The 25,016-nt window shown below is 52.4% G+C and overlaps 1 protein-coding gene across 3 annotated transcripts in view; it reads left to right on the forward strand.

Annotated features, from left to right (window-relative positions):
• The window catches only part of LOC138567295 (extracellular matrix protein 2-like), a 510,028-nt gene that overhangs the window by 327,915 nt on the left and 157,097 nt on the right, over positions 1-25,016 (forward strand). For 2 of the 3 annotated variants that reach the window (XM_069645350.1, XM_069645352.1), the window contains one exon: positions 18,333-24,069. The exons of the other annotated variant lie outside the window; for it this stretch is intronic. In XM_069645350.1, the coding sequence (XP_069501451.1) occupies positions 18,333-18,513 (181 nt within the window). In that variant the 3' untranslated portion in view covers positions 18,514-24,069. Of the gene's footprint in view, positions 1-18,332; positions 24,070-25,016 lie in introns of those variants that run through there. 3 annotated transcript variants of the gene reach the window in all.

Below are 25,016 nucleotides of genomic sequence, written 5' to 3' on the forward strand. Positions count from 1 at the left end.
GCACATCAGCCATCTGCAGAGGTCCAGTTGCTGTGTCCACCCCTGCTGGAACTGAAGACTCCCGACTGGGATTACATCGCTCCACAGCCCAGCCCCAGGACCCAGTTGCCCACCCACACTTGCCTCTGGGGTTGCCATGTCGAGCACTTCCACAACTGGCACCAGTGGCAACCCCAGGCCAGAGGGGCAGAGGGGCACCAGCTTCACTGCCACCGAAGTTGGTGTCCTGGTGGAGCATGTCCTGGGGCAGTATGATGCCCTCTTTGGATCGTCCCGCGCCAGCAAGGAAGGACGGGAGAGGATCTGGGCCGACTGTGTGGTTGCCATCAACGCGGAGGGGGTGGCAACCCGCGAAGTCCAGAAGATCAAGAAGCGCTGGGAGGACTTGAGGTCCAGGACCCTCGTGAAGGCCCGGCGCCTCGTGGAGGGGGGCCTGGGGCCGCATGAGTTCCATCCAGATGAGGGTCCTGGAACGCGTACGCCCAGCGCTCCACGCCCAGATCCTTGAGAGGGAGACCCGTCTGGAGTTGAGCGGTAAGTGTCCAAGCATTGCTGTGTGAGACAGGGCATGTTGCGGTGTGCTGGTTCTCTGATACTTGCCTGTATGTGTGACATAGGCCATGTATGCATGTATGTGTGCAGGGACATCATGGTAATGCATGTGCGACCAGTGATGTGTGAACCACATGGTTGTTGCATGTGTTTAAATGCCACATGGGGAGCCCTATGCAGATTTTAAACATGAGAGCATGCCAGTCTCTGTTCCTGGACATGGGTGGGGGTGAGGGATGGGTGCTGATGCCAGGTACATATATGGTAGCCATGTCTGTGTGCCTGACCTGCGTGTCTGTGACTTGTGCATGCCATGGATGCATGACACATGTGTGTGACAATGCACAGATTCACTGATGCAGCCTAGTTACCCTTGTATCCGCTGTGTTTGGGGTGTATGGGGCCAGATGGATGTGACTGAGGTGAAGTGTGTGCATGTGATAGGCATGACCCATGATGCATGTGAGTTCCATATCATTGTATGTTTCAAGAGTCCATTGGACATGTATGGAAATGTCCATGGCATGCACCATGCCTGTTACTGTGTGTGTTTTGCCTGGACTGACCCATGTGTTGTGGAGGGACATGATGGAAGTGTACTTTGACAGTGGTACTCATCTGCTATTGCTTCCTGTCTAGGGGACCATTGTACAGTACCCTGATGCTTGTGTTCTTTCTCTCCCTCTACGCAGCGGCTAGTGAAGAAGAGGGCGGAGACGGCGCTGTGGAGCAAGGCGGCGGGGATGCCCCCATGGCTGCAGCAGAAGGGGTGGGTGAGCCCCCACAGGGGCCTGCTACGGTGGAAGACGATGAGGCGCCATCCAGGTTGGTGGTTTCCACAGAGGAGGAGGAGGCCGCCACAGGGGCACACATGGGGCCTGGTGGGGGCATCCCTGCTGGTGCAAGTGGTGCAGTCCAGGGCCAGGGGCAGGAGGCAGCACAGGTCACCGTGGAGGGGCCTGTGCATGTCGCTGTCCCTGACCCTGTGAGTGCACCACCATGCACCAGCAGGGATGCCCCGTCCCAGGCCCGTCCGCAGGTAGAGGGGATGTCCATGTCACCTGACTCCCCTCCACCTGAGAACGAGGGGACCCGTGTCCGTATGGAGAAGGTCCTGATTGGGGTTGCGATGCGCGCGGGTGCAATTCGTGATGATGTGCGTGCTTCCCGGGAGGAGCACGCACATCATCACGAAGAGCACCGTGCCGACGTGGCCCAATTGGGATCTTCCATGTTCGGGGGTTTCCTGCATGTGTTGGCCAATCTGGCGGCCCTCTCCTCCTCTGTGGAGGCTATACGCCGGTCGTTCTCCTTGCCGTCTTCCGGCCCAGATGCCACCAGGGCCCCCTGTGGACCTGCCCTGACCTATGCAGCCAGCTCGGTGGGGATCCCATCCCTGCCACAGTCGGGAGTCGGAGGTCAAGCAGGGGTGGACACCACAGCAACTGTACCCCAGCAGATGGAGGATGTGCCGGCATCATCAGGCAGAGCATGTGCACGACGGCGTCGGTGGATTCCACCAGCCTGGATGCCGTCGTGCTGGCAGAGGCAGTTGCGTCGGAGGCAGCAGCAGAGTCAACGTGGGAGGCATCATGGCTCGGGGCCATCAACATCGGAGGGGCAGGCATCGGCTGGAGGGCAGGAGGACCCAGGACAGGAAGTGTCTTCCGTGTGGCTGCGGTTGGGCCAGCAGATAGGTGTGGAGCGGCGGCAGGCGGAAGAGGAGCGGCTCACGATGGTCAGGGCGGAGAACTCCATGCGGAGGGCCCTGAGGCGGGCCGAGTGCCTCGAGGCAATCCGCAGGGGGTTGGAGGAGCAGATGGTGTCGTCCCTGCGGACCCTCGGGGCCATGGAACAGGACCGCCTCCGGGACATAGACGAGGAGTTTGATGATGCCCTGGCCCGGAACACTACGGAGTGAGCCGCTGGACTTGCCCGCCGCCTTTGTATATAGTTCTTTAGTTTTAGGTTTCATTTGTTTATTCTTATGATTTGGAGTCGACGGACACAGCTCCACTTTTTGTATATAGTTGCATTTTTGTTAGGGTTTTTTGTAGGTTTCCTTTGTTCAGTTGGGCTCATGGACCCTTGGATATTTTGTACATAGTTCTTCATTGGATTGTTTTATTTTTTAATTTTTTATTTCTTCTCCATGGAGCAATGGTGTTTGGATTTATTTTTTTTCTGTCGGATTGATTTCATTTTTAATGTGACTTTGAAGTACATTTTTTTGGGATTTGGTGTTTTTAATTTTTTTGGACGGACATGCACCTTTTCTTTTTTTAATTGGCATTGTAGTTTGTTTCATTTCATTTGCATTCATATTTTTTTAATACAATTTTGTTTTCATACTTCACTGTGTGGTATCATCTCATTGGTTTCATGCATGTCATGTTGGGTGTTTTCCAATTCATTTGCAACCATTGTGTGTGACAGACATGGGTTCATTTGCTTTATGTACGTTGGGGGTGTAACATGTAATTTCCATTTCCATGTGGGTGTATGGGTTACTTGGTAGGGCCTTTTGGCTGTGGAGGCTGACCATTACGCTCATGGTTGGTGATTGTGAGGACCCGGGTGCAGGGAGACATGAGTGGGGGCCTGGTGGAGGCTGCCCCTGGTGGCTGGGGGGTGGGGGTGGTGGGAGACATGGGTGGGGGCCTGGTGGAGGGTGCCCCTGGATGCTGGGGGGTGGGGGTGGTGGGAGACATGAGTGGGGGCCTGGTGGAGGCTGCCCCTGGATGCTGGGGGGTGGGGGTGGTGGTAGACATGAGTGGGGGCCTGGTGGAGGGTGCCCCTGCACTGCTGGGGGGTGGGGGTGGTGGGAGACATGAGTGGGGGCCTGGTGGAGGGTGCCCCTGGTGGCTGGGGGGTGGTGGTAGACATGAGTGGGGGCCTGGTGGAGGCTGCCCCTGCACTGCTGGGGGGTGGGGGTGGTGGGAGACATGAGTGGGGGCCTGGTGGAGGCTGCCCCTGCACTGCTGGGGGGTGGGGATGGTGGGAGACATGAGTGGGGGCCTGGTGGAGGGTGCCCCTGGATGCTGGGGGGTGGGGGTGGTGGGAGACATGAGTGGGGGCCTGGTGGAGGGTGCCCCTGGTGTCTGGGGGGTGGGGGTGGTGGGAGACATGGGTGGGGGCCTGGTGGAGGGTGCCCCTGGTGGCTGGGGGGTGGGGGTGGTGGTAGACATGAGTGGGGGCCTGGTGGAGGCTGCCCCTGCACTGCTGGGGGGTGGGGGAGGTGGGAGACATGAGTGGGGGCCTGGTGGAGGCTGCCCCTGCACTGCTGGGGGGTGGGGGTGGTGGTAGATATGAGTGGGGGCCTGGTGGAGGCTGCCCCTGCACTGCTGGGGGGTGGGGTGGTGGGAGACATGAGTGGGGGCCTGGTGGAGGGTGCCCCTGGATGCTGGGGGGTGGGGGTGGTGGGAGACATGAGTTGGACATGAGTGGGGGCCTGGTGGAGGGTGCCCTGCACTGCTGGGGGGTGGGGGTGGTGGGAGACATGAGTGGGGGCCTGGTGGAGGGTGCCCCTGGATGCTGGGGGGTGGGGGTGGTGGGAGACATGAGTGGGGGCCTGGTGGAGGGTGCCCCTGCACTGCTGGGGGGTGGGGGTGGTGTGAGACATGAGTGGGGGCCTGGTGGAGGGTGCCCCTGCACTGCTGGGGGGTGGGGGTGATAGGGGACATGGGTGGGGGCCTGGTGGAGGGTGCCCCTGCACTGCTGGGGGATGGGGGTGGTGGGAGACATGAGTGGGGGCCTGGTGGAGGGTGCCCCTGCACAGCTGGGGGGTGGGGGTGATAGGGGACATGGGTGGGGGCCTGGTGGAGGGTGCCCCTGCACTGCTGGGGGGTGGGGGTGGTGGGAGACATGAGTGGGGGCCTGGTGGAGGCTGCCCCTGGTGGCTGGGGGTGGGGGTGGTGGGAGACATGAGTGGGGGCCTGGTGGAGGGTGCCCCTGAATGCTGGGGGGTGGGGGTGGTGGGAGACATGAGTGGGGGCCTGGTGGAAGGTGCCCCTGGATGCTGGGGGGTGGGGGTGGTGGGAGACATGAGTTGGACATGAGTGGGGGCCTGGTGGAGGGTGCCCTGCACTGCTGGGGGGTGGGGGTGGTGGGAGACATGAGTGGGGGCCTGGTGGAGGGTGCCCCTGGATGCTGGGGGGTGGGGGTGGTGGGAGACATGAGTGGGGGCCTGGTGGAGGGTGCCCCTGCACTGCTGGGGGGTGGGGGTGATAGGGGACATGGGTGGGGGCCTGGTGGAGGGTGCCCCTGCACTGCTGGGGGGTGGGGGTGGTGGGAGACATGAGTGGGGGCCTGGTGGAGGCTGCCCCTGGTGGCTGGGGGGTGGGGGTGGTGGGAGACATGGGTGGGGGCCTGGTGGAGGGTGCCCCTGGTGGCTGGGGGGTGGGGGTGGTGGGAGACATGAGTGGGGGACTGGTGGAGGCTGCCCCTGCACTGCTGGGGGGTGGTGGTGGTGGGAGACATGAGTGGGGGCCTGGTGGAGGCTGCCCCTGCACTGCTGGGGGGTGGGGGTGGTGGGAGACATGAGTGGGGGCCTGGTGGAGGGTGCCCCTGGATGCTGGGGGGTGGGGGTGGTGGGAGACATGAGTGGGGGCCTGGTGGAGGGTGCCCCTGGTGGCTGGGGGGTGGGAGTGGTGGTAGACATGAGTGGGGGCCTGGTGGAGGGTGCCCCTGCACTGCTGGGGGGTGGGGGTGGTGGGAGACATGGGTGGGGGCCTGGTGGAGGCTGCCCCTGGTGGCTGGGGGGTGGGGGTGGTGGGAGACATGAGTGGGGGCCTGGTGGAGGCTGCCCCTGCACTGCTGGGGGGTGGGGGTGGTGGGAGACATGAGTGGGGGCCTGGTATAGGCTGCCCCTCTGCCCCTGGTGGCTGGGGGGTGGGGTGGTGGGAGACATGGGTGGGGGCCTGGTGGAGGGTGCCCCTGCACTGCTGGGGGGTGGGGGTGGTGGGAGACATGAGTGGGGGCCTGGTGGAGGGTGCCCCTGGATGCTGGGGGGTGGGGGTGCAGGGAGACATGAGTTGGACATGAGTGGGGGCCTGGTGGAGGGTGCCCCTGCACTGCTGGGGGGTGGGGGTGATAGGGGACATGGGTGGGGGCCTGGTGGAGGGTGCCCCTGCACTGCTGGGGGGTGGGGGTGGTGGGAGACATGAGTGGGGGCCTGGTGGAGGCTGCCCCTGGTGGCTGGGGGGTGGGGGTGGTGGGAGACATGGGTGGGGGCCTGGTGGAGGGTGCCCCTGGTGGCTGGGGGGTGGGGGTGGTGGGAGACATGAGTGGGGGCCTGGTGGAGGCTGCCCCTGCACTGCTGGGGGGTGGGGGTGGTGGGAGACATGAGTGGGGGCCTGGTGGAGGCTGCCCCTGGTGGCTGGGGGGTGGGGGTAGTGGGAGACATGAGTGCGGGCCTGGTGGAGGCTGCCCCTGCACTGCTGGGGGGTGGGGGTGGTGGGAGACATGAGTGGGGGCCTGGTGTAGGCTGCCCCTGGTGGCTGGGGGGTGGGGGTGGTGGGAGACATGGGTGGGGGCCTGGTGGAGGTTGCCCCTGCACTGCTGGGGGGTGGGGGTGATAGGGGACATGGGTGGGGGCCTGGTGGAGGGTGCCCCTGCACTGCTGGGGGGTGGGGGTGGTGGGAGACATGAGTGGGGGCCTGGTGGAGGGTGCCCCTGGATGCTGGGGGGTGGGGGTGGTGGGAGACATGAGTGGGGGCCTGGTGGAGGGTGCCCCTGGATGCTGGGGGGTGGGGGTGGTGGGAGACATGAGTGGGGGCCTGGTGGAGGGTGCCCTGCACTGCTGGGGGGTGGGGGTGGTGGGAGACATGAGTGGGGGCCTGGTGGAGGGTGCCCCTGGATGCTGGGGGGTGGGGGTGGTGGGAGACATGAGTGGGGGCCTGGTGGAGGGTGCCCCTGCACTGCTGGGGGGTGGGGGTGGTGGGAGACATGAGTGGGGGCCTGGTGGAGGGTGCCCCTGCACTGCTGGGGGGTGGGGGTGATAGGGGACATGGGTGGGGGCCTGGTGGAGGGTGCCCCTGCACTGCTGGGGGTTGGGGGTGGTGGGAGACATGAGTGGGGGCCTGGTGGAGGCTGCCCCTGGTGGCTGGGGGGTGGGGGTGGTGGGAGACATGGGTGGGGGCCTGGTGGAGGGTGCCCCTGGTGGCTGGGGGGTGGGGGTGGTGGGAGACATGAGTGGGGGCCTGGTGGAGGCTGCCCCTGGTGGCTGGGGGTGGGGGTATTGGAAGACATGAGTGGGGGCCTGGTGGAGGGTGCCCCTGGATGCTGGGGGGTGGGGGTGGTGGGAGACATGAGTGGGGGCCTGGTGGAGGGTGCCCCTGGATGCTGGGGGCTGGGGGTGGTGGGAGACATGAGTTGGACATGAGTGGGGGCCTGGTGGAGGGTGCCCTGCACTGCTGGGGGTGGGGGTGGTGGGAGACATGAGTGAGGGCCTGGTGGAGGGTGCCCCTGGATGCTGGGGGGTGGGGGTGGTGGGAGACATGAGTGGGGGCCTGGTGGAGGGTGCCCCTGCACTGCTGGGGGGTGGGGGTGATAGGGGACATGGGTGGGGGCCTGGTGGAGGGTGCCCCTGCACTGCTGGGGGGTGGGGGTGGTGGGAGACATGAGTGGGGGCCTGGTGGAGGCTGCCCCTGGTGGCTGGGGGGTGGGGGTGGTGGGAGACATGGGTGGGGGCCTGGTGGAGGGTGCCCCTGGTGGCTGGGGGGTGGGGGTGGTGGGAGACATGAGTGGGGGCCTGGTGGAGGCTGCCCCTGGTGGCTGGGGGGTGGGGGTGGTGGGAGACATGAGTGGGGGCCTGGTGGAGGGTGCCCCTGGATGCTGGGGGGTGGGGGTGCTGGGTGACATGAGCAGGTGTGCAGGGTAGTCCCCTGTAGTGTGTGCTGCCTGCAGGGGCCGTGGAGGGTGTACAGGGAATACCTGGGAGCACACAGCCAAATCGCGTGTAGAATTTCCCGCGTACCCCTGTCATACACGTGCCCAGCCAAATCGCGTGTGGAACTTCCCGCGCACCCCTGAAATCCACGTACACGGCCAAATCGCGTGTGGAACTTCCCGCGCACCCCTGCAATCCACGTACCCTGACAAATCACGTGTGGAACTTCCCGCGCACCCCTGAAATCCACGTACCCGGCCAAATCGCGTGTGGAACTTCCCGTGCACCCCTGAAATCCACGTACATGGCCAAATCGCGTGTGGAACTTCCCGCGCAACCCTGAAATCCACGTACACTGACAAATCGCGTGTGGAACTTCCCGCGCACCCCTGAAATCCACGTACCCGGCCAAATCGCGTGTGGAACTTCCCGCGCACCCCTGAAATCCACGTACCTGGCCAAATCGCGTGTGGAACTTCCCGCGCACCCCTGAAATCCACGTACCCTGACAAATCGCGTGTGGAACTTCCCGCGCACCCCTGCAATCCACGTACCCTGACAAATCGCGTGTGGTACTTCCCGCGCACCCCTGAAATCCACGTACCCGGCCAAATCGCGTGTGGAACTTCCCGCGCACACCTGAAATCCACGTACCCGGCCAAATCGCGTGTGGAACTTCCCACGCACCCCTGAAATCCACGTACCCGGCCAAATTGCGTGTCGAACTTCCCGCGCACCCCTGAAATCCACGTACCCGGCCAAATCGCGTGTGGAACTTCCCGCGCACCCCTGAAATGCACGTACCCTGACAAATCGCGTGTGGAACTTCCCGCGCACCCCTGCAATCCACGTACCCGGACAAATCGCGTGTGGTACTTCCCGCGCACCCCTGAAATCCACGTACCCGGCCAAATAGCGTGTGGAACTTCCCGCGCACCCCTGAAATCCACGTACCCGGCCAAATTGCGTGTGGAACTTCCTGCGCACCCCTGAAATCCACGTACCCGGCCAAATCGCGTGTGGAACTTCCCGCGCACCCCTGAAATCCACGTACCCTGACAAATCGCGTGTGGAACTTCCCGCGCACCCCTGCAATCCACGTACCCTGACAAATCGCGTGTGGTACTTCCCGCGCACCCCTGAAATCCACGTACCCGGCCAAATCGCGTGTGGAACTTCCCGCGCACCCCTGCAATCCACGTACCCTGACAAATCGCGTGTGGAACTTCCCGCGCACCCCTGAAATCCACGTACCCTGACAAATCGCATGTGGAACTTCCCGCGCACCCCTGAAATCCACGTACCCTGACAAATCGCGTGTGGAACTTCCCGCGCACCCCCTGAAATCCACGTACCCGGCCAAATCGCATGTGGAACTTCCCGCGCACCCCTGAAATCCACGTACCCTGACAAATCGCGTGTGAGACTTCCCGCGCACCCCGGTATTCACGCACACGTATTTTTTGTCAGCGGGTGTCCGTGTTTGTGGGTACCCCTTTGCACGTCATTTGTCCTGGAGGGCCACAGTATAGGACATTCATCATGGCTGTATATAGGTGCTATTTGTTGGCGCACCTTTTGGCGCACATTTCTTACAGGCGCAGAGACGCTACCACCTCCTTTCTTGTGGCGGTCGTGTTTGTGCCTGTGCGCTGGCTTGAGCGTGCGCTTTTTTGCCCTATTCTATTCCATGAATACGTGTTGTAGGCGAGCGTATGGGCGTTCCGCGCACTTGTACCCTGTACTTCCCCCGTGACGCCCACATTTTGGCAAGTTGTTCCCCATTCCGAGTGTTACGCCCCGTGTTACGCCTACTTTTGTTGCGTGCGCCGCGCTATGTGCGATTTTCGCTGTGGCCTGTGCGATTTTCGCTGTGACCTGGCGCACGCAGTTAGATGGCCTGTGCGCCAACGTGCGCCGTGCACTTTTTTATAGCACATCCGATGGTTTTCTCGCGCACGGCCTTCCATGAATCGATGTGCGCTGCTTTTCGTGCGATTTTCGCACTTGCACTGCGATTTTCGCTATTCCACTGCGATTCGCACGTTTTTGGCCACTTGCGCCGCGCTAATTATTCCATGAATCGGCTTGGTAATTTTGGATATAGTAGAAGAACATGAAATAGGAGTGGCATGATAAGCAGAGTATACTTACTCGTTACTCGGATTACGAGGACGAACAGTTGCTCGAAGTTCGTGCATAAGCACCATCATTATTCTCAACACGGCCCGTGTGAGGCAGGCTGCCCTGAAGTCTGGCAGCTCGGTGATGCATTGCGGTCGTGGCTCGCCTTCCGAAATGTAGGCCAGGCATCCCGAGTTTTCTCGGCAGCAGCAGTTCTCGTCCTCAGTTGGCATTAGCTCGCACCGATTGCATGTGCACCAGGTCGAGACGCTGTCCATTCGACTAGGCCCAGGCTCTTCATCTGTTGATTCGTCCTGCCAACTGCCGTCCAAATCCCCATCGTTTTCACGTGCTTCCCTTTCCAGTAGTTCCTCCTCGGTATACTCGGGCTCGTACATGTAGGGCATTATTGTAGCCATTGTGTGTTAAACAAACTAAAATAATTGATAGCGGTGGTACTGGTATCTGTTCACACGGGCTACAAGCGGCGAAGGTAGCTGACCAGAGCACTGAAACGAGTCACAGAATACTCTAAGTAACACAGAGAGAGGAATGGAATCGAAAATCGGCTGCTGTGTGTTGTGAAACGGTCTGTTTATACTTATTGAGGAGGGAGGCGTCCTGCCATTTCCATGGCGACACGTCATTAGCTGAAGCGCAGCGAATGTTGACACGAGACGTGCTTTGGCGTTGGGAAATGGGCGGTACGAGTCTGCTGATGACAGGCTCAGGGGCGGGGGAATTGATTTAGTGCCGCAAAAGCAGGTCAGCCAGGGCGATCGGGGAAAAGATAGGATTATCAGAAAATGGCGGCTCCCTGGTGCTTGTTTTCGCGTGCGTTTAATGGACGAAAACTCGGGTAAGGTCCATAGGAAAGTTTTCTAAAATCGAGCCACTTAGTCTTAAAAAAACATGGCCGACCCGTTGGGACAATAAACATTTTTACTAGACCATGCTTTTAAGGCTACATAGGCTTTGCTGAACCAACAGTAATATTTCTGAACTATGCAATTTAGGAAATCAGGGGGGCTTCTTAGTGAAGAACCTTTCAAGAGCCGTGCAGTAATGTACTTGCGCAGCAGCTAGTAACAGATGGAGGGGGCATCAAGATGTTTTTTTATAACTTTGCCCATCTCTGTTATTTAAAAAATAAATAGGTTACATGCTGCACAATCCTATCATAAATCGTAGATGAACATGTGAAGCCTGTTTTTAGCCGATTACTAAGCAACCTACGATGACCTTGGCGGTTTGAAGTATTGAAGGCCTACCCTTGTAAGGCATTGCGATTAGCCTTTTTCCTTCTTTTGGGGATGAGGGGAAATGGGAGATTTTGTTTGTACTGGAATACAGTTCATGTACACTGTTGCAGAATTGCATGGCAACTGCACCTGTTCAGCAGCCAGAACATGCAGTCAGGTCACAGAAGAATTGTGATGGTGATGTCTGCATGCCTTACGTTCGAAGCCGCTTGCATTTCATAGTGACAAATACTGGCAGCTAAGCACCCTGGAGAGTTCTGTGGAAAACTATTGTCCAAGCATCACTGAATATGCATGGATGATGTCTGAAGAAGCAAACCCCAAAAGGTTGCATGGATGGTGATCTCATCTTTGCCACGAAGTCAGGCTTCCACTCACCAAACATGCACAGGAACTGCTGGGAGCTGGCACAGACACCTCACCTTTTAAACACTCCGAAGGAGACAACTGGATGCATCAGGAAGGTGAGTGGGCTGTGACTGGCAAGGGAGGAGTGGTAGTCTTCCCTTGAGCATGCATCTGGTGTGTCGTGCCGGGTCTGTGACAGCTGCCCAGAGGAAATCGGTGGTGCTGAAGGAAGGAAACATGGAGTATAATCGGTAACCGACTTCCTGGAGTTTCCACCTCCCTATAATCAGGCTCCCTGTTATGTCCCAGGCTAAGCATTGTGGACTGTCCAGTGTGGCCGGCTACTGAGGAAGGAGAGAGCAGTAATTCTGCAAAGGAGAATGAAGCTTCATAGGTACAGAGCAATGGGGGCTTCAAAGGAAGTCGTAGCAAGGATGGTGGGAGTAGAAATGTCACATTAGCCATCGGCATCCAAGAGTCAGAATCAAAGGAGTGGGTTATCAGGACCGTTTGTCTGGTCCTAGAGCTTTCCAAAGGATAAGCTACTCAAGCTTCCACTTTCCTGTGTGGGAATAAAAAAATGACCCGGCTCTCATGGGTGGCATGGTCAACTATGGCGATGTTGGAAGAGCTAGTTTGCAGATGTGCAGGGTCTTCGGGCTTGAAAAGGGAAACATAAAAGATGATATGGATCCACTAACACAATTTGGAAGCTACATGTGAGACTAGTTTCAGAATCCCAAATCTACTGATGAAGCACGTCTTGAGTTGGCGGTGACATTGTAGAATCTGCATATTTTTGGTAAAGTCCAACTCTCGTGTACTGCGTACCCAGGAGCTGGCAGCCTTTTGTTATTTTCCAGGCGTGTAAGAGTCCGTATCTTGTGGTAGGGTGTTTTCTTCTGTGTGAGGCACTTCAGATCTCTTTTGCTTTGGGGAGCAAGTAGGGACCCCGTTAGTCGATAGAAAGGTGACATGCCAATGGATAAACAGTGTTGGTTATTGTATGCAAACTTGGTAAATGGAAGACTTCACTCCATTTTCCTTTAGATTGTAAAATGCAAGAGTGGAGATATTGCACTATCCCCTCATTAGCTCGTTCCATTTGACCATTGGTTTGTGGATGAAAAGCAGTGGAGTGATGGAACTAAAAACGGGCTTGTTCATCAGGGGGGAGTCGAGTCTCCTTTTGGGGTACACAAAATGGACAGCTCTAGAGAGATCACGTCAGTTGCTTCTGCAACTTTTGAAGGCCCCCAACATGGTATTCTGTCTTGGAAGAATCAAGAGTTGGATTCAGTGTGAGACAATCCACCAGGCTTTACTTACATAGTGTCGGGACGATAAGACAGTGTGTAATTGAACATGCTGAAAAACAACATCCAAAAGACTTGTTGGGGGTGCAAAGACTGTGCTTGTTTTAACAATGTCAGTTTGTAATGGTCACTTTACAATTCCAGGCAATGCACTGTTCCGTCCATGTAATGGCACCATCGTTTACACCCAGCCCTAATGGCCAGCAATTGTAAATGGCAGTATTGCTTTCGCCAAAGCAAAAGATCTTCTCCTTTCTTTGATAACATGTCCCCAATAACACTGTCGAGTGCCTGCTCAAGCAAAATGCCTCTTTGAGGATATCATTGGCTTACATCACAGTAATGTTCCACAGAAATGGGATGGATTTTCATGTCAGTTGGTTTAGAGGTTGTGCCAATTGAAAGAAGTCTTCTATGAATTGCCGGTAAAAGTAGTAAATCCCCAAAATCACTGACGTTCTGGGAGGTTGGTGGGTTTAGGCAATTCAAAGACTGACTGTACCTTCTTCTGATCCATTTCACCCCATTGGGAACGAGAAGGGAGTGCAACAACTCTACCTCCATCCTGTGAAATCGACATTTCTGATGCTTATTGTATAAGTGATGTTTACGTAGATGGCGCAGTATCTCCTGTACATGCTTTAAATGATCTTATCTACTGCAAGAGTAAATGAGTATGTCATCAAGGTAAATGGCCATGTACACTGCTCACAAATTGATAAACACATTGCTGATAAAGTTCTGAAAGGCTGTGAGGATGTTGCAGAGACCTAAAGGTGTGGCGATGTTCTCAAAATGGCCATACTTAGACTTAAAGGTTGCCTTCCAATTGTCTCATATATGGATACACAACAGACTGTAAACTCCCCGTAAATCCATCTTGGTGAACCATGAGGCATGCCAGTCTTGTTCAATTATATCAGAGATGAGTGACAGGTGGTAGGCATTCCTAACTGTGATCTGATTTAACTCTCCATTGTTGATGCTCAGTCAGAGCTCCCCAGATTGTTTCTTCTCAAAAACGATGAGGACTGAAGCGGACGATGAAGAGGTTCAAGTGACCCTTTCTGCAGGGATGACTTAACTTAAGTCTTCCAGAAGACTTCTTCTTTCATGGACAAATAGTAAATTTGCCCATGTAGTATCTTCTGTTTTCGTATTAGATCGACCCCACATTCAATCAAGTAATGTAGAGAGAACCTGTTACCTTCTATTGGTGAGAAACCATCAGTTTAGTCTTCGTATTCTGGGTTCATCCCATTAAGGGAAGTGTCAGGAGGTGTGCTTAGAGTTCTTTGTTCCAAAAATCTTTCTGGCAAAATCAGGGGTCTGACAGACTTGCTGACAGTGTTGTGATGGAAAAGTCCATTGCTCCATAGGCCACTTGATGCTGAAATTGTTATGGGACAACCAAAACAATTCCCAGCATAACCTGTATGTTTATTGTGTCAGTGAACACAAAGCAAATTAACTCCTGGTGATCCGGACAGTACATCTGAAGGGTGATATTCACATGAGTGATGTCCCGAAAGATTAATGAGGCTCAATATATGGAGTGGATTGTTTCTGTTTGCGGTTTCAGGAGCATGGCTACTGTGTTCTTCCTGGCAAAATCCAGATCCTTAAATTGGTCCTTGGCTGCATCATCGATTAAGGTGGCAACTTTCGAAGACACAGAAGTTCCTAGAATCTCAACATGGACATAGCCGTGTGGGGATACTGCACACAAAGAATTGACACAAGGGGAACACATTTGGGGTCTGAATATGCCCGAAGCAAAGTGTTGCTATACCTTCAGGCGTTGGCATTTTCTGAACTTGATCAGGGGCATTCACATAAGAAATTACCTTTATTTCAACAGTACATGCACACATTATTAAGGTGTCTCCTATTCCTTTTCTATGGCGTGAGGACTGTTTCACTGATTGGAAATGGACGGGGAGTCTTTCTTTTGTAATACTGATCCTGTAGTTGGCAAATGTTTTGACATGCCTCTTCGATACGATCTTTAATGGTGGCCACAGAAAGTTGAATATGGACTATGGCATCCTGGATTTTTATCCCAAAGGCCCTGTTGAACGACTGTGATCTGAGCTACAGTGTGCAGTTTAGCCTAGAAGAATCCTCATGCCCTGTTTCAGAGTCAGCATTTACGCCCCCGTTGGCCTGAGACGAGGAACCGCTAGCAAGCATTTTCTTGAAAAAATAGTTGAATTCTGTGTAATGCTTAGATTTTAGTAATGGAATGCCACCCTCTAAGTGGAAGAAGGTAGATATGTTCTTGGACTGATCATTCGCAAATTAGGGGGCCTTCATGGCGAAATGGAGTACACGCTAAGTGGGGGAAAGAGTTCATATTTATTGGGGTGACCAAAGCAGCACTCTATTGTTGGTATATTGTAGGTAGTGTCTGGAGTTGTGGGGTTTGATCTTGATGTGGAGAAGACCTAAAACTGGAGGAACTGGCTTTAGACCCTGAACTGCTACTACCTTATTTTACAAAGCCTCGACACATTAACGCATCGTAGCATTCTCACAGCACACACGTGCCATTTCTATTTGAATTTATTTTAGCTGGGATATTAGCTGTTATGACACCTTGGGGAATTCCACCAGTTTGATGCCTTGCAAGCTGTCACTCTTCAACTCACTGTTACTGCACAGTATAGGAAGTTTGCTGCGCAAGGGATTTCGTCGGATACAAATTCATCGATTCAAATGAGACACCAACATTTTTTGTGAATGCTCAAGATAATAAAGTTGCAATAATAGTACATTTCGAGGCGGGATTAAACCATAGCAATGGCAGTTTAGCAGTTTAGCAGTTTAGCAAAGTGATTGCTGCAAATAAAATTGATATGGATTTACACATCGGTGAAAAGTCCCACAGGATGACATGGGATGACATGGTCAGGTTTACAGCCCTATCTTTGAAGAAGAGAATGAATTCAGAGGTCTTCTGCCGTTTGCCAGGAGAAGCAATGTTGGCACATTGTAGGTTGTATACTGTTTGGGGATGACATGCTGCTGAAGGTGCTTTGTGGTGTGCAGAAAATATATTTACTTTTTTAGAAGGTTTTGGATTCTGTAAATCTACAGCACATCATAAACCAGATAAAAGATTTTGCCTAAAGCACTGTACAGAAATAGAGGCTTTCACTGTAGGATTATGTAATTGAAAAAATTATGTAGGTGTATGTTTTGCAAAAGAATTGCTCCTTCAAAGCGCTGTAAAACCAAGTGTTAAAGAAAAAAATATTTAGGGCCTTGCCTAATGGGCCCAGATACGTTTTTTACACCCGGGTCAGAACTCTCGCTAAATATACAAATGTATAATTCTTTGCATCAAAGCCTCCACCACACAGGACTGATTATCTATCACTAGTCTGATTTTACCATACACTGAATTCTGCCCACAGGGAAAGTGGATTGTATCCGTACCTTGTTCGTCTTGCATATAGCTGAGTTATGTAGAATGAGAATCCTGGGTGTTCAAACCACAAGAGCAACATTTGACAAACATTGCAAATATCGTGCCAATGAGTATCCTTCATCTGAGGTCACCACAGAGGTGCTCACAGTCCAGACCCCCTGATCTCTTCTCTAAGTCCAGAAGAAATTGTCTGATAGAATCTCTTTCTCCCTCTTTAGTGCAGCATGGAAAAGTGCCCCCCCCTTCTCTAAGTATTCCTTTTCTGTCCAGAGTGAAGCTGCATTAAAGAGAGCCTTCCGGCGCTACTGAGTTCATACAGTCATGTACTGGTGGGTGGGCACTAGCGTCTTGCTTCTACCCACCCAATGTGGCCAGCGTCACTTCTACTTTGAGGGTAGTGTAAAAAGGGACCAACAGAACACAAGTCGTCAGATGTGGTTCAAGAATTTTTTCACATGTCTTTTATTATATTTTCCTCTGTCTGCCCTCTTCTTCAGGTATGATAATAATAGGTTATTTATAACGTGCCTAATACCGAGAGGTTTCTAAGCGCGGGCCCGGGGATCGAACCTGTGTTGCTCCCTCTTGCTTCCAAGGCGAGAATGTTGCCTCTAAGCTATCCCCCAGAGACTTTCAGGGTTTGTCTCAGCCCCAAGGTCTGGGTCTTCTTCCTTGTCTCTCCTCCCATGGTGGCAGCCCAGTCTGTGACCCTCATAGCTGATCCCTGGGTTTCTTTATCAGTCTCCTAATGAATTGGGTTAGCCAACACTACTCTGACTAGGTTGCTCCCCCTTTTTCCCAGGCATCCCCCTTTCTAATTAGCTAAACCCCTTTCCTAATCCTTTCCGAGCTGGTGTTTTCAACAGAATAAGAATTATTTTCAGTTTTGGTCTGGTTAATGCAATCCTGTCAGCAATCAGACGCTCTGCATCACAGCACCGTAGCAGCAGAGGCCTACAGATCCATGACGCCATTTTGGAGTCAAGTGAAAGTGGCTGCCGGGGTATGTAGACCTTTACTGTAAGCCAATCACAGATGTTCCGAGTATGATTTTCTTTCCTTTGCAAAGGAACACTATTTGGACTTGTGGATGGGATCTTTCAAGCAGTGGCAGAACCACTCACCTCCCTATATGGTACCGCCCAAGGGCTAGTACTCTGCTACATCGATTTGCTGTATGGGTCAAGATTCCAGGATTTGATAGGTGGTTGAGATGTGGGTTGACCTCTTAGGGAACAGGTTGAAGCACTGTACAGGGGTCAAGTCAACTCTCCATAATCCAGCTTCAGATTATGGAGAGTCGACTTGAAGGAACTTGACTGGCTAAAGCCGCACCAGGGATCATTCTGTTATGAGGAGAAAAGGGGATCTATGAAGTTATTGGGTGGGGGCACCTGTTCTTGCTATGGGAGTGTTTGTTGTACTCGGGAGTCAGGTGGAAGATATCTTTCTGGGTATCTCATCCAGGATAAACCGGGTAACCTAGTCAGACCTTCACATCTCCCAGTTGACTCAGCAAAAGCGCCCCCTATCTCAGGAAATAATCATATTAGCCAAGCATGTCGGGGACCGGGACGTGCCAGCATCCGAGTTATTATCTGAAGAAAAGGATTGTGGCTAGGGTCTTCCCCTCTATGGGTCTAAGGTACCTATGGAGGCCTCCCAAAGAGATTAGACGGAAGTTTAGAAATCCCCCATATACTACCTCCAGGTTAACTATCAGGCAAGCCTGGTCCCCAGAGCCTCTCTGTCCAAATACAGGTGGACTCCATGTGACGTCGGCCAGTAGCCATCCAGTTTAACAAGCCCTTAAAGTTGTTCTGAAGGCATGAGGGATGCAGCTTAAGCTAGAGACCTGCAATGGATAGATATTCCTAGCAAAACATGGCATTGTGTGATCTTGTTCACCCCAGCACACTGAACATACTCAAATGTACAACCACATGTGCTGTATGCAGTAATAAGTGTTTTGTGTATTGATTATAACCAAATGTTGACGCACCAAAATACATTTTAAGTGGGTCGCTGCCTGCCGGAATCCGAGCCCCAAGCAGACTGTGGAGTGATATGCACTTAGTTATGTAGGCCAGACCATTTTTACATGTTCGTCTTTAGGCCACGCCCATCAAGTCCTAGACCACACCCATCATGCAAGCCACGCCCCTCAATTTCTTACCCCACTTAAAGCCTTAAAGCACTAAGAACCTAATAGTTTGGTAAAGTGGGTTGCTCTTGAGACATCCACCCATAAACTATTTACTTATCTACTTGCCAAATGTAAAGCTATAGAGGACTACACAGAAATCATAGGAAAGTTCAGCGATAGTTCCATATGGGCTCTTCTTCTGCCACTGTCCAGGGTGGACATAGCGAGCAAGCTAACTGCTGTTTTGTCTCTCCCCTCACAGGTATGTGCCCCTAAACTCCATCTGTGACACACGGGTGTCCGTGGATTCTAGCCTCATCTCCGTCCACCTGGAAAACAACCTCATTGACCGACGCCTCATTCCACCGACAGCCTTCTCCTGCATCAAGACCTACTACAGTGTGGTGCTGCGCCCCCAGCAGGATGAAGACGAGGACTACTAGGGAGCCGCGTGCTGGCCTCTGGCCCGTCTTCCTCGGGTGACCATATGTCTCTGTCACTTGGAGACCATGTTTCCAGTCCTGGGCTTGCTTTTACAAACCATTGTGAACTGGTACTTTATCCAATCGCTTCATCTGAAGTGTATGAAGACTACAACTCACCAAATTCTTTAGTTTTCAAGGTGAAAATCCATGACTGGAATCCTGGCATTCCGATGATGTGTACCAAAATGTTTACCCTACTTCATAACTCAAAATTTCCTGGACTGTCACTGATCAGCGTCACTTGAGGAACCCTCTGTTGGGAGTTCCTCACTTTGAGTACTTTGTCAGTCCCTCATTAGCTCTGTTTTCCTTTACTCAAAGGTTGTCCTGTAATCCCCCACATTTCTTCATGGGCCTTGGCTTGGGTGGGGGGGCACACGTTTCGATCCATGTAAAACCCACAGATGGTGGCTAATGACACCCAGAACTAACTAAGGGTTCTTATTGCCGAGAGGTTGGATGGCTTGTTGCAGAACCTTGAGGCGGAGCCCGCCTGTAGGGCGACCGCGAGAGTTCACAGAGGCTGGTGCTTCTGAAAGGCTGGCAGGACTACAAAAGAGCCTCATGCCAGGCCGAGGTCCAACATGCGATGGACGCTGCCAGGCCACGTCGTATCCAAGTGCGGGAAAAGACCCGCCATACCATTCCTACTCATTGGTCGGACAGTTTTTCCTATTCCAGACCGTTTCCAAAAGAAGAAATCCTATTTTAAGAGCCTGTCTGAAATAACAATACTTTGTGCAAGATGACCCATGTCTGAGATTAAACTACTAAAATAACATGGTTTCCCGTTTATAAAACTTTCTTTTCAAGAAGACTCCAAGAATCGGAATGTCTTTTCCACTCCTGAAACTTTCCTTATAGAAAATCAGGTCCAGTATTTAAAGCAACCGCCTAGTTAAAAAAGAAATCACTGTACAGCTCCAGCCTATCCATTATCCTCAGGGCGCAAGTCCTAAAGAAAAAAATGCGGGTACTCTTTGCAATGTGACGTCACAGGACGCGAACATTTCTAAAACATTTAATTGGCCTTCTGTAATCGAAGAAGGTGCGCAGCACAAATGAGCATTTGCCTTTCAGGCAATCATCAACACCCGAAAAATAACCCGAGCGATTGTCCCATAACCCTGCTGACAAAGTATAAAAAGTGCACAACATTTCAACCTAAAAAACCTGTACCAAACTATTTCCTATTGAACAAACTACCAATATGAGATGTTTTAAAAGCGGTCTGCTAAAAATCCAATATGGGCTGGTGGGTAAGTGCCTGGTCGTGGAACTGTACCAACCGGGTTTGAATCCTCGCTGCAGGCACTTTTGCTAACAGCTAAATGTGCACTTAACTGTTTTATTCAATTAGTTTCTAGCTGACCTGAGACAACTCTCGTAGCCCAACTCCGCCAGCCGTTCTGGTTGCATGCATAAGGTAAAGATACAGCAAGATTTCCCAACAGCTGGACGCCCTGGCAGCGCCAATAGGACCGGAGATCTGACTGTCACGCAGTGGGTGTGATCCGTGTACACAGTGTTCTGGAATCCACCTTCTTGGAGTCCTATGCTACACTGTTTTAAGGGCTGTACCAGCTGGTAATGCCCGATGATGAGGCTTGGGCCTTTAACTATTTCCTGGGTCGTTATCACCCAGTTAGAACCTGATATCATAGCTGTTAGCGCACCGGTGAAAACGGTGTGCAGTTATAATGTCGACTGCAAAAAGTCGAATGACAAAAATGTCCCAAAAAAATGACCACATTTTTTTTCTTCGAATGTCATTTTTTATTTTACATGTTTTTTTTGCTTTCGTGCGTTTAAAAAAAGGGTTTAAAAAAATAAAAAACCAAAAAGGGCGGCTTGGGGGCAACCCCCCCATTTCGAACAGAAAATTTAAAAAAAGGACATTCGAAAAAAAAATTCGGACATTTTCTTTCCACATTTTGACGTTTTTACATTTTGTAATTCGACATTATCACTATAAACCGGTGAAAACCCCTGCAATTTTACAGGCTTGTTTAAAAAAGATACCATGAGCCATGGGAAGGGCATGACCGTAGATTTGTAGTAAAACGGTAACAAAACAAAAACAATGGTCGCCATGGAAATGGAAGCCTTGTGCTCTGCACAGAGCCCAATGTTATTTCCCGAAGATGTAAACTGCCTCTCCCGAGCACTCCTGACATGTCACCGTGCACAGGCGGTGATGGACAGGAATAAAGGGGCGTGACCCGAGCTTCCGGGTCATTACAGAGCCGGGCTGCGCACACGAAAGGGCCTGCGGCCTCCTGTGTCATTCTTTCCCTAGCGTGCGGAGCCCGCAACACACGCCACGTGATCCCTGGCAAGATCCAACAATAGCGAGGAGCAGGGGAGCCGACGCCATACTCCCGACAACAAGGGTGACAGTCATCTTGCACGCAGCCAGCATGTATGGCCCAGCCACGGCAGATCTCGTGCGCTCGCCCTCAATAACGAAGGCGTCAGCAATAGACAATCCACGTGGCCCAGGAAAAAAATCAGAAGAGGCCATACAGGCACTTCTAGAAGGCAAACCACGTGGCCCAGAAAAATAACTGTTGCCATCCAGGTTTTCAGGAAGGCAACCTGCTTGGTCCAGCGAACATCGGATGCCATCCAGATATTTCTCTATTCTGCCCCCTGGCCCATAGCTCGTATCACCAGCAAACAGAACACACAATACACAGATGACTGAAGGCCCTAGAGAGACACCCGTGTCTACACCAGAAACATGCAGCCCATTGGGCCACCGCCGACCCACCAATCCTACTAACCCGGCCAGACTGGCAGCCATGTTTTGCCCATACACTCTGACACAGGGCCAAAGTGAGTCTAGGGCCCTAATGCCCCCATTTGACCCAAGAAGGGACCCCTCATTGTAGTCCCCAGATGGGTCATCTGGGTCATCTAGCTACAAAAATGTGAAATACTTATGGACTGCAAGGACATTGTTATCCCCAGGAAAAAGAGGTGCCATCCTCCATACCTTCAACTCCCTTGTCAAAACAGCCAAAGCAGATGACTACGAGCTGACAAAAGAGGCACTGGCAAACCACTTCCTGCCATAGCTAAATCCTGGCTACGAGACATTTATCTTTTGCTTGACAGTCCAAGCTGAAGCAAAGTCCTTAGATGCCTACCACACTCGTCGACCACGACTAACGCTCCTGCAAATTCAACAGCGATGACAAAGAGGTCTGACGTCAAATCAGTAATGGCATGAATTCTGAGAAACTAAGATGCATCGTTGTCAGCGAGAGAGGCATCCCACATCACAGATACTGGAATAAGGGCATCAGCAAGAACTCTCCCTCGCAAAAACAGCCCAAATGGAATTCACCTTGAAGGGACTGATGGTTGTCCCCACATCCACCATCGCAACCACCTCTGACCATTCACAGCAGGAAAGAACCAACAAGGAGTTAAACAACTCCACACAGTGGCGCTCACGCCACACCAGTTTCCAAAGAATGTGGCTGGTACGGAGGACCGCACCACATGAGGAGAGACTGCCCAGCTCAAAGAATGACCTGTAGCACGTGCGGCCGTCTAGACCACTGCCAACGTGTGCCAATCCTCAGCTCCCCCATCGCTGGAACCCCCTGCACCTAATATACCCAAACCAAAGAGGAAACAAGCCAAAGCTTGTCAAATCGACATAGGTGACGACTTGTCCACAGCAGAGTCAAGCGAGTATGAAGAAGTACCAACGGCTGCTGTGCGGACCCAACCCTTAACAGAGTGAAAGAACAAAATACACATGATCTCAGCTCTTAACCGAGGCAGAAAACCCTTGAAAAGTAAGAGGCCCAGATGCACAATTCAAATATCCGGACAAAACACCACATTGGCAATCAACACGAGGGCATCAGTAAACGTCATACCCCACTTGAAGTTCAAGATTTTATCCCCCTGTCCACCCCTAGGTGCCACAAACAACTTCTCTACGCCTATGGCTGCAAGAAAACTCTGCAAGTCGTGGGGCTTTACCGGACAGAGCTCACATGAGGGGACGCCAGCATACAGTCAAAGATCTACGTCGTTGACACAGGACTAGCATGCCTACTAAGCTGCGAGGCTGCAGAAGATCTAGGCCTCATTTAATTCATCTGCAATGTATCCACAGCTGATAGGTTGGATGACTCGTGACACAACCTAAAGGCGGACCCCGCCTGTAGGGCGACCAGGATAGTTCACAGTGTCTGGTGCTTCTGAAAGGCTGGCAGGACTTCAAAAGAGTCTCATGCCAAGTCCAGCTCCAACATGCTACAGATGCTGCCAGGCCCCACATTGTATCCAAGTGCGAGAAAAGAGCTGCCATAACATTCCTACTCATTGGTCGTACAGTTTTTCCCATTCCCATTCCAGACCGTTTCCAAAATAAGAAATCCTATTTTCAGAGCATGTCTGAAATAACAATACTTTGTGCAAGAAGGACCCCAGTCGGAGATTAAACTACTAAAATAACATGGTTTCCCCTTTATAAAACTTTCTTTTCAAGAAGACTCCAAGAATCAGAATGTCTTTTCCACTCCTGAAACTTTCCATACAGAAAAGCAGGTCCCGTATTTAAAATAATCCCCTAATAAATTTTTTTTTTTAAAAAAAATCCTAAACTCCAGACTGTCAATTATCCTCAGGGCGCAAGTCCTAAAGAAAAAAATGTGGGACTCTTTAACATAGGCAATGTGACGCCACTGGAAGTCAACCTTTCTTAAACATTTAATTGGCCTTCCGTAATCGAAGAAGGTGCGCAGTACAAATGAGCATTTGCCTTTCCAGAAAATCCTCAACACCCGAAAAAAAACGTGAGAGTTTGTCCCATAACACTGATGGTATGAAGTATAAAAAGTGTGCCAGATTTAAACCTAAAGTATCTGTATCAAACTATTTCCTGGTGAACAACCAATGGTTGAAAACCAAACAAACAATATGAGATGTTTTAAAAGGGATCTGTTAAAAATCCAATGTGGTCTGGTGGGTAAGTGCCTGGACATGGAACTGTACCACCTTGGTTTGAATCCTCAATACAGGCACTTTTGGAATGTGCACTTAATTTTTTTATTCAATTAAATGGAGCATATTTCCTGATTTTGATACCCGGCCTCCAAGAAACCGAAGCGAAACAGCATGTACCTATTGACAAAAGTGAGCAGATACCATACAACCACGCGTACGCTCGACCAGTCCCTGATTTCCACAGAACTAATTGATGCCGGTTGAACACCTCTTACAACATTACCCTTACCAAGTCCCACCCCATACTGACATGTGTATCGTTGTTTTAAGAGCATTGCCGTGATAAGAACACCCCCATCTCAGCCCACTGGATCCCGCGCAATAGAAGAAGTCAACCGTGAAGCTTGACTCTTCCCAGGGCAACATTTATTGATGGACTTTAGCTTGTTTTGTAGAATGCATTTTGGAATATTACAGATACCATTGACATGAATGAAGCTATTGTAACATATTAAAGCTCAAATATATTTTTAAGAAACACTGGAGGGGTGTGTGTGTCTTTTAATTGAGCCCCCATTGTGGTCATGGAGGTGCAGTCAGGTAGTGCTTGGCCCGGGCGAGGGCTACAGCTGTGTACGGTTATTGTCCATCCACCCGGTGGATGTATGTCAGGATACAGTTGATACATTCTTGCTGGGTGTTCAGTGGTGGTCTCACTATGTGCTTCCAGATCCATGACTTACTTAGCAGGGGATCGATATCTGCTTCTAGTTTCTATCTGATCCGCGTATGCCCATTTAGGCGTTACAAAACAACAGCCCGCCAGGGAGACAACTCTCCTAGCCCAACTCCGCCAGCCATTCTGAAGAGATTCTGGTTGCAAGCATAAGGTGAAGATTATTGCAAGATTTCCCAACACCTGGATGCCCTGGCAGCACCAGTATTTTAATGTATTTTATTTATTGGACATTTGTATGGTGCCTATGCAGCTAAATTGTTTCCAGGCGACATGAGACAAAAGAGGGGGCCGGGCGGGAACAGAGGAAAAAACAACTGTAACTGTCCTACTAGGCCTTGTGACATTTGAATCGTGCAAGAAGTGCACTGGGAGGGGGAAGATCAGGGCGGAGGGGTGGGATAGAGAGAGGGTGGAGAGGGATCGGGCCCAGGGTTGGGCAAGTGCTGAGGGTGTCCAGGAGGGCAGTGCAAGTGGGAACCGGGGAGGCTAGGTGTCAAGTGCGAGTGTGGGGGTGGACCAGCCTCAGGAGGCTAATCAGGGAAGGGTGCCCAAGGGGAAGTGCTTGTAGAAGGGCTGGGGGGGAAGACTCTTGAGGGAGCACAGACAACCAGTTGCAGCGGCAAGAGGAGAGTATCAGGGGAGGGGGAGAGGGAAGGAGGAGGAGAAAAGGAATGTCTTGAGATGCTTCCGGAACTTAAAGAGATTCGACTCTAGTCAGAGAGGGGCAGGGAGGCCGTTCCAAAGAGATGCT

This window comes from Ambystoma mexicanum, chromosome 2p (genome assembly GCF_040938575.1).
Source record: "Ambystoma mexicanum isolate Mex_15411 chromosome 2p, UKY_AmexF1_1, whole genome shotgun sequence".
In the NCBI taxonomy this organism is placed as follows: Eukaryota; Metazoa; Chordata; class Amphibia; order Caudata; family Ambystomatidae; genus Ambystoma; species Ambystoma mexicanum.